Raw genomic sequence first — 9,405 nt, 5'->3', positions numbered from 1 at the left:
TGGACCTTTAAAGAACCATGTCTCAGACTGCTGTCTAGATCCACTTTGTAAAAAAAAAAAAAAAAAAAAACCTTTTCACACTAAGATTAATATTCTCCTTTTCTGCCTGGTAATGTGTGACAAACACTGTTTTTCTGTTAGAGAGGCCGTTTGCTTTAAGGATCATGGTTTTGACAGTCACACCATTATAGCCAGCTGAGCTAAATCTTGATAGAAGAAAGGTCCCTGGCTTAACAGGTCCTGTCTTAGTTGAAGCCGCCATGACTAGACAGTTGCCATCCCGAGAACATCCGTGTACAAAAATATTCATGTAATTCTTTTAGAACACCTTTTTGTTTACCTTTAAGACTGCTCGTGAACCCAGGCCCTGCAGGCATGTCTGAAGAGCCACATGCTCTCAACCCTGAAAACATGGCATCCGATGTCACAATTGTCCAGTCTCAAATGGTGAAGGGGCCACCTCTGTTATAATTTTCGATTCGGAGCCATCAGAGAAGTGACTGGTTCCCCTTTGAGAAAACCTGATGATTTGACTTGTTTCTCTTTAATAAGTATTGCATCTGGAACTCCCTCGAGTGGAACGATGCAAATTGTACCACTGCTACTATTGAGACCATCTTCCCTAAACCATTTATGCACAGATAATATATGTACATCTGAGAGCCAATAGATACTCTTCAAAGAGATAATCTTGTTTTATTGTAAAAAAAAAAAAAAACTAGTGTCAAATAGGCTATTGAACAAGTACTAGTCTTGATTTCTGGTAATTGATTGTCCACCAATTTGGCTCTAAGGTCTGAGCCTTCATCTGCATATGGGCCTGTAGTAAAGTCAGTCATCCTGCCTTGACTAACAGGTCATACAACTAAATTCTAGTCCTTTTATTTGGAGGGGTGGGGGGCACTGATAACCACACCCAAGGAGACTGAATGGCCTCCTGTAGGGCAGGTCTTTTTATTTGGTCTCCAGGAAGAAAAAAGCCTCTTAGAGAAGATATCTAAGATGTTATCCTGGTCTATGATTCCCCTCACCAAGGTATCTGGCATGGAACTGAAGCACTGATCTCTGAATAGAAGATGGCCTCCCACCACAGGTGCTCCAGGATGGGCAGAATGTACATCCTGTTGATTTTCTGAAGGTTTCAAGGCGGGTTTTTTTTAGCTGTCCATGCCCGTCTTCCTTCTTGTTGTCGTCCACAGGCTGTGAAGTATTGCCGTCTATAATTGGAACCCCAACATGAGCGTGAAAGTCCCAAAATCTAGGAACTCTTGAGCATTAACGGTGGCAAAAAACGATCCCTTTTGTTAATCTGATAAAGTTCAGAACCAAATGGCACATTAACCACGAATGTAATGAACGCGAGTCTTCTTGGACGCTACATCACCCTCCCCTGCCTTAAGTCAAACTACGGAGGCAGAAATTGTGGCCCCAATGACACTCTCATCAAGAGTAGCATCTCCCAGATACTCTGATGCCTCTCGCATATATGGACAACTATTGTCATTAATTCTAACCACTTTGATAACTCAGGCTGATGCTAAGATGGGTCTGAAGAGAAGCCCCAGCAGCGAGATCTATAATTTTACAATAGATTCACATTTCCTATCTGAGACATCTTTTAGAGTGACTAAATTAGAAATTGTGATTTGCATCCACCTACAGGAGATTCACATTTATCCCTATCCCCCCCCCCCCCCCCCCAGAAAAAGGATAAAGAACTAGTCGATGTGAGTCCTCAAACATCTTATTCAGTTTGGTTCACGCCTCACAATGCAAATTTTTCAGCTGTGGAGAAGAAGGGAAAGAAACTGCCTTTTGAACAGTTACAAATCTGGAGAAACTGGCTGAGAGCCCATTTCGCGGCCCAAACTAAGTCTTCAATGCCGTGTTGCTTAGAGGAGTTTTCAGCAAAATATGAGGAATCCTTTATGTCCAAATACTCAGCAACTTAGTTCTCCTGGGCAGTCGATCCATCCCAGGACTGGGCCACTAGCGGGCTATGGCACTTGCCTTGTCTTGTAGACTTAAAATTCTCTAATGAAGAGGACACCTTCACCAGGCCTTTTACAGATTTGTCCAAGCTAAACGTCCCCACTGGCACAAGTTCAGTACCTGAAGAATTGGGGAAATGGAAGGACTAACATCCTACCTCACCACCCTGAGACGAGTTGCAAGTTGAGTAAGCTCAGCAATAGACTAGACCAGTGGTTCCCAAACTGTTCGCCGCGGCTCCTTGGGGTGCTGCAGCGATCTCACATGGGTGCCAAGGCCATGGCTGGTGGTAAGCAAGGCGGGGGAGTATAATTTTGGCTTAGGGGTGCCTTAAAAAAATTATGGAGACCCTAAGGGTGCCTCAAACTAAGAAAGTTTGGGATCCACTGGACTAGGGTAAAGATTTTGCCCAGGCTGGTGATGCATACAGACATATGCAGCAGGAGGTCCTCAGTCATGCATGCTGCACATAGACCAGACCGTCCACTCAGCGTGGCATCTTGAAAGACTATTTTTTTTTTAATTTTTTTTTTTTAAATAACAAATGTCATTCACACCAGTTCCAGTTCTTGACCACACCCCTTATCAGACATGACAGGGTGAGCAAAGTAAACAGATGTAATACAAAATGTTGGTAAGTAAGAGTGAAAACTACAACATAGTCAAGTGCCCACATAATAAAATAGGGTAACAGGCAGAAAAAAATGCAATATTCATCTCTTCTCTGACTAGGAGATATAGAGGAGAACAGCAGCAGAGGTGGGTTCTCAGCATCTGTCCGCTTTATGTGGGTTTTCCTGTGCGAGAAAAGAGTTTTGTCAGCTATAGGCTACTCCCCTTCCTCGAGCTCAGCACTGTAAAGACTACAATCTTTCAATGAATGGCTCCCTGCCTTGTGTCTAGTGTATAAACTGTTTTATTACAGTCCCTCACCTATCTCCTTACCCAGCACCAGAGGCTGTTTCACTTCCTTGGATGACAGCCCCGATCACTGAAAGCAGACCGCAATTCAACACACTTATCTTCCTCTTGGGCAGGGAGAGAGGAGTGGAATATGAACTACCTTGCCTCTGGGGCATGGTCTTGTCTTCATATGGCTATTTGCTGGTAGGGCAGGTACCACACAGGGTCCCCGTTCCTAGCACACACTGTGTGCCAAGCTTCCTCTCAGCTGTTGCCATAGGCACCCCAATCGAATAAAGTGCCCTGCTTCTGAGACACTTAGAAAATCCTGGTGTCCTGCAGGCTAGGGGATATAAAGAAGGAGGAGCTCAGTCTCTTCTGCACCTCTATACGCCATGGTTCTAGTGCCCGCCAATTGGATGTATGAGAAATAGTATTTTTTTGCAATAATATTTGATGCATGGAACAATTTTACTGCAAATTTAAATTAACATTATTAATATTGATACATATCTATTGTGACAATAAACAGTAAATTGGACAAAGTTGATGGGCTAATTAAGTAGTGGTCAGTGCTCTTTTCAACTGTAACTGCAGCCATGATAATAGTTACAGGCCATCATGTAATGTAAGGTGTAACATTAATTGGCAAAGCCCTGTTTGACAACATACTTTTTAGCATTTTATAGCATCATAGGTCCTGGAACACTGGACCTGCTCAGTCTGTATGCATAACAGATGGATGCACAGTGAAAAACAAGATTGAGGGTAAAACTCTGGATGGATATTGTAGTGATATAAAGGAATTTCTTACCCGTATCCAGCTAGAAATCCCAGACTCTGAGGGCTGGCTTTATCGTTGTATATAACAAGTTCAATATTCTGACTACATCCATTTGGGCTGCAGGCTGGATTCCACTCCTGAATCAACCACCACTCTGTCACTTGGTTTGAGGTGTTACTAACAGATAACTGCTGTAATTTTAGGGTTAAGTTACGGAAAAAAGCATATTTGTGGATGTCTTCCGGTTTCTCTGAATACTCTGAAAAAAGGGACACATGAATAGTCATTTAAGAATGCGCAAGAGTATGGGTCTGCAGCAAAATGCGATTGCACTGCATCATGAGTCTATTTTTTCACAAATGCACCAGTTTTATGGGGAAGTGTACAAGTTAGTGGGATCTGCATGGTGCTTCTTCTGATTGGATGGGCTGGTTGTATTGAGTTGTCAATTTTTAGTGCAGATTATGTACATTAATCCTCCTAGTTGTGCACCCTCATACACACATCCTCTGAGAGAGTGCAAACCAGACCTATAATTTCAATGGGATTCCTTTTGCACCGCCATGCACACTTTTTTGACCAATGTGCGTTTTGACCAATGTAAAAAAACAAACGAAAGTGTCACCTAATAAAGAAACTACCTCTGAATAGTTCCCTCACTTATGATTCACCAAGCAATATTTTAGGTGAAAATGTTTAAATAAAGGGGGAGGTCCTTAATTATTTGTAGGATGAGCTGTGAAGTGCACAGAGTACAATTCTGTTTCTTTGTGCGATCCAGTTGTCCTCCATATAGCACTGTGCTTGTTTAGACCAAGTATAATCTACTATTACCCAGTGGTAGCTCAGCTGAACTGTAATCTGCTAGTAGTGGAACTTCAGGAATGTCACCCTCCATTTAAGGAAATTACTTCTGCTTAAGGAAGCGCTGTACTGTCAAGATTGTGCTGGGTGGTATGTTTTGCCAGTTCCTGTTGGGAGGGACATCCTCTTTGTCCTCCCACACAAAGAAAGACATGATATTTCCTTCCCTTTGCAAAGAGCAGTTAGAAATCAAACCTGCAACCAGCCACACAGCTGCTCTGCTTACAGGCAGAGCCTTCCAACTAAGTTCTAGTTTGCTTGTAAAATCACTTTTTTTATTTTAATTTGTTTTTGGAACTACATGCACAACTATAAGGAGCAGTTACCACCCAAGCCAAAATGACTCTGCTTTACACAACATTACTGGCTATAACAGGCAAAATAATACCCCCTCTGGCAATGCTGCTTCAAGGGTGACTGATTATGCCATGTGGCTCATCTTCATGCACAGGTGTTCTCTCCCCAAAAGCCCATGGAGATGGCCTGGATTTGTGCAGTTTGCTCAGTCTCCATCAATCTATGCTCAAACAGACACTGCCAAGTACAGTTTTGCCTTTTTTTCAAGGATATGAAAGCAATTGGTGAGTAGGCTATGTGAGGATACTAAAGATTAGTTGATGGCGTGGCAAGGACAATAAGGCATACATTAGACTTCAAGATCTTGGTGATTCCTTCATCTTTTTTTGCTTTACCTAAAGAGGGTAGTCTGGGTAGGAATATTATCTGACATTTCCACCTCCAGCCAATAGAGGCTGCCACTTACCCTTGAACTTGCCCTTAACTAGGATGGCCATTATTAATTCAGAAGAACCAATCTTGATTCCGGTTTCTTGTATAGCACCTCTTCAGTAAGCCTTTGAGTATAGGATTTGCTTTGCTTCTGTTACCTGAACCTGCTCATGTTGTATTCCCTGCTACTGTGTATGACCCAGCTTACTCTTGACTACCTGCTTTGTGTGCCAACCCAACTTACATCTTACCGGATGATCCACAGGTCACAGGATTCCAGGTTAGCCACGAGACACAAGGCACTGGATGATCCACAGATGCCAGGCAAAAGAATGATCAAACAGGCCAGAGGTCAGAAGCCATAAAATCCACAATGCCAGGGAATGAGCTGGAGCACGATCAAAAAAGAAGTAGGGGTCTCAATTACAAGACAAGGTGCAAACCGGAGGGACTAGCAGGAGTCAATACCAGGAAGCAGGTCAGGATCAGGTCACAAGAATGCACAGAGAACTTGCAGCAGCAATGGCAATTGATGACTTGCTCAGACTGCTTGGAAAGGCAGTCTCTTAAAGGCCTGACACTGGTGGCTGGGATCCAGAAGTTATTATGAAAGCTTTACCCCTTGCAGGCAGGGTCAGACGTGGCAAGGGCCTCTAAATATATTGAGACTAATAGTCTTGATGACTTCTTCAAAGCAATGAGCCAAACTTTAAATGATCTAAATCAGAAATATTCTGCTATCACAGAGGAAACTCTCCATAGCACAATATATTACATCCTTTCGAAGATGCATTATTGACACCTTATACAATTCTGAGGCACAATTATCTGTTTATCATAAGGGACTGTCTGATATGATATTATAATGAGATTGGCTTAAGCAGATGTACCCACTGAACTCAAACCTTTTATTAGCCATTGTATTCATATTGGTGCTCAATTAAACGAGAGACCACATGAGAAAGTGGGTTAAATCTAGATTTACCCCGATTGTCAGTAACCTACAGCCTCAAATTATTCATGGAACTCTGGGGTTAAACCAACTAATGAATTCAACCCTAAGCCTATGCAGGTAGAAACACTTCACAAAGTCCCAAAGAAAGAAGGGAGCAACAATATCAGGAGCACCTGTGTCTATATTGTAGCTAACCTGAACATTATGTACTAAAATACCTTATAATACAGTGGCCACTATGGCAGAGGTTGCCTTTTCCAATTAGGAGTCTGTGATTTCTAATATACCTCCTCAGTTGAATGCAATTATCTCTAATATTTATTCAGCACCAACTGAAAAAAAAAGGGAAATAATAGCTTACATACTTCCATTCCAGTTCTATTCCAGATCAGTTCTCCTTAAATTCCCACTTCAGTCACGGTGGATTCCCAGGGTAAATGACAATTTTATGAACAGTACATTTGCTCATAGAAAAAACAAGTATTTAATGGCAACAATGATTGGTTCACCTTTGAATTCTGGTCCACTTGCTCATGGAACAGAGCTTCTGAATATAGTAATTTAACTGAATCAGCTTAACTTTTTGCTTATTTTGTCACCTAATTTTTGTGAATTTCTTTGTTGGCTGTAAAACAAAACTCATCTGTAAACTGACATTTCTTTCCCACAGAAGATTGTTGCTTCCAATATGAATTCTGAATCTGCTAATGGAAATTAATGAATCAACTCCACACCATAAAGAAGTCTATGAAGTTTGTGATAAAGAAAAATGCTAAGAAATGACCACCTTATTGGTTTTATGATTGTCAGTTGGATTTGTTACCAGGGGCTGTCATGCCCTTCAAAAATACCTACACATTACCTGAACCTGGATTAAAGGTGTTTAAGGATTAAGATTACAATTAAGAATGATGATATTCTCCGACATAGCTCAGAATTCCTAGAGAGGCTAAACTAGCCTGAAATTTTCACTAAATTAGATTTGAAAAATGTGTACAAATTGATCCACGTACAGTCTGGTAATGAATGGAAGCCTGCTGTTTGGACATTACGAATGTCTGGTGAAACCTTTCCAACTGTGCAATACATTCTATAGAACAGGATCAAGAACAAGTCAAACTGTCCTAGAACATGAAATTGGAAAAGTGTGATAGGTTCACTTTCTAGGCTAATTCACCTCGCCTCAAGGTCTACAAGTGAATCATTGCAATGTCCAGGCTGTAATAGATTGGCAGAGTTCTAAATAAATTAAGGAGATTCAGAGCTTTATAGAATCTTCCAAATTCTATGTATGCTCCATCAAAGACTTTTCTAAAATTGCTGCTCATATCACTCAATTCACTAAGAAGGAATTACCTTTTATTTGGCCCCCAGGAGCTGAGAAAGCTTTTTCTTTGCTGAAGACAAGGTTTACTACAGCTTTTATATTGATGTATTCCAACCCAGATCTCCCTTTGCATCGTCCGAGCAAACACTTCAAATTCTGCTGTTTGGTAAATATTCTGTTCGACAGACTAGTAGAAAAGATATTATTGCACCCTTGTGTCTTTTTATCTTGTGAAATGACTGCCACAGAAAGGAATTATGATATGGGTACTAAAGAACTTCTAGGTATCATGGCTGTTGTTGAGTGAAGACATCTGTTAGAAAAAGCTGCACACCAAAAAATTGTGTTGGAAGACCACCGTAGTTTAGAGATCCTCAGGTGTGCAAAAAGACTGACCTCAACAAACCAAATAGAGTTTATTTTCTTAATCATTATGACTTTCTTATTTCTTACAGATCTGTATCTCGGAATGAGAAGAGTGATGCTCTGTGTAGATAGTACAGTCAGGGGCAAAAGTTTTGAGAATTACACAAATAATTGGTTTTCACAAAGTGTTCTTAGGCAAAATTGTGAGTGAGCCCACTCCCACCAGTGCAGTGCTTGCTCAGGAATGGCAGCAGGCAGATGTGAGTGCATCTGCATGCACAGTGAGGCGAAGACTTTTGGAAGATGGCCTGGTGTCAAGAAGGCCAGCAAAGAAGCTATTCACAATTTTGCCTAAGAACACAGCCATGTATAAAGAATGATACCAAACATCCTCCAAGAGCAATTTCTCCCAACCATCCAAGAACAGTTTGGTGACAAACAATGCCTTTTCCAGCATGATGGAGCACCTTGCCATAAGGCAAAAATGTTAACGAAGTGGCTCTGGGATCAAAATATCTAAATTTTGGGTCCATGCCCAGGAAACTCCCCCGACCCATTGAGAATTTGGGGTCAATCCTCAAGAGGCGGGTGGACAAACAAAAACTCACAAATTCTGACAAATTCCAAGCATTGATTAGGCAAGAATGTGCAGCCATCAGTCAGTATGTGGCCCAGAAGTTGAATAACAGCATGCCAGAGCAAATTGCAGAAGTTTTCAAAAAGAAGGGTCAACACTGCAAATATTGTCTTTGACACTTAAGAAATGCTTGTAATTTTACTTCAGTATACCATAGCAACATCTGACAAAAAGGTCTAAAAACACTGAAGCAGCAACTTAATGAAAACTAATACTTGTGTCATTCTTAAAACTTTTGGCCATGACTGTATATCAAGGACTCTCCTCAGGCTGAGTCAGAAAAGACAATCCAAGGCAATTTTTTGGAAGCAATTGGCTCTGGTGAAGTGTTTCCGCAAAGCTGCAGCAGTCTTTAAGATTGGCGATGAAGTTTGGTCTCTACTTAAAATCTGAAAGATAAATTAAAGAAAAAAAAATCATAGGCCCTTTGAAAATTTTGACACAAGTCAGTCCATGTGCCTTCCAGCTTGCGCTCCCGGCTTTTCATGTTTTCCTACTGAAAGAGATCCCAAATCCAATTTCTGGTTGGAAGTTGACATGAGTTTTTCGTAGAACGCAATTTGGTTGCGATTTTCTAAACTAACTCCACTATTTGAGAAAACCCAGTCAGGCACTGTCAAGAGGACATCATTGAGAGGAGAGAATACTATTAGCAATATTATCTTACATTGTCATCTCCAGCCACTAGAAACTGCCATTTACTCTTCAAATTGCCCTTAACCATGATGGACAATATTACCTCATTCAGGAAGTGCATATTTGTTTGATGCATTCCTCTAAGACTTTGCTTTGATATTGTGTTTGCACTGCTACTATCCATGTGCATATAGTCCTTTCTGTAGGACAAA

At 41.1% G+C, this 9,405-nt stretch overlaps 1 protein-coding gene across 1 annotated transcript in view; it reads right to left on the bottom strand.

Moving 5' to 3' along the window:
• The window catches only part of LOC142095363 (piezo-type mechanosensitive ion channel component 2-like), a gene marked incomplete at its 5' end in the record, with an annotated part of 107,657 nt that overhangs the window by 3,368 nt on the left and 94,884 nt on the right, over nt 1-9,405 (bottom strand). Inside the window, one exon of the mRNA XM_075178314.1 lies at nt 3,710-3,938. Coding sequence (XP_075034415.1) covers nt 3,710-3,938 — 229 coding nt within the window. The remainder of the gene's footprint in view (nt 1-3,709; nt 3,939-9,405) is intronic.

This window comes from Mixophyes fleayi, chromosome 6 (assembly GCF_038048845.1).
Source record: "Mixophyes fleayi isolate aMixFle1 chromosome 6, aMixFle1.hap1, whole genome shotgun sequence".
Classification (NCBI taxonomy): Eukaryota; Metazoa; Chordata; class Amphibia; order Anura; family Limnodynastidae; genus Mixophyes; species Mixophyes fleayi.
This window is presented reverse-complemented; position numbering and strand designations above follow the sequence as displayed.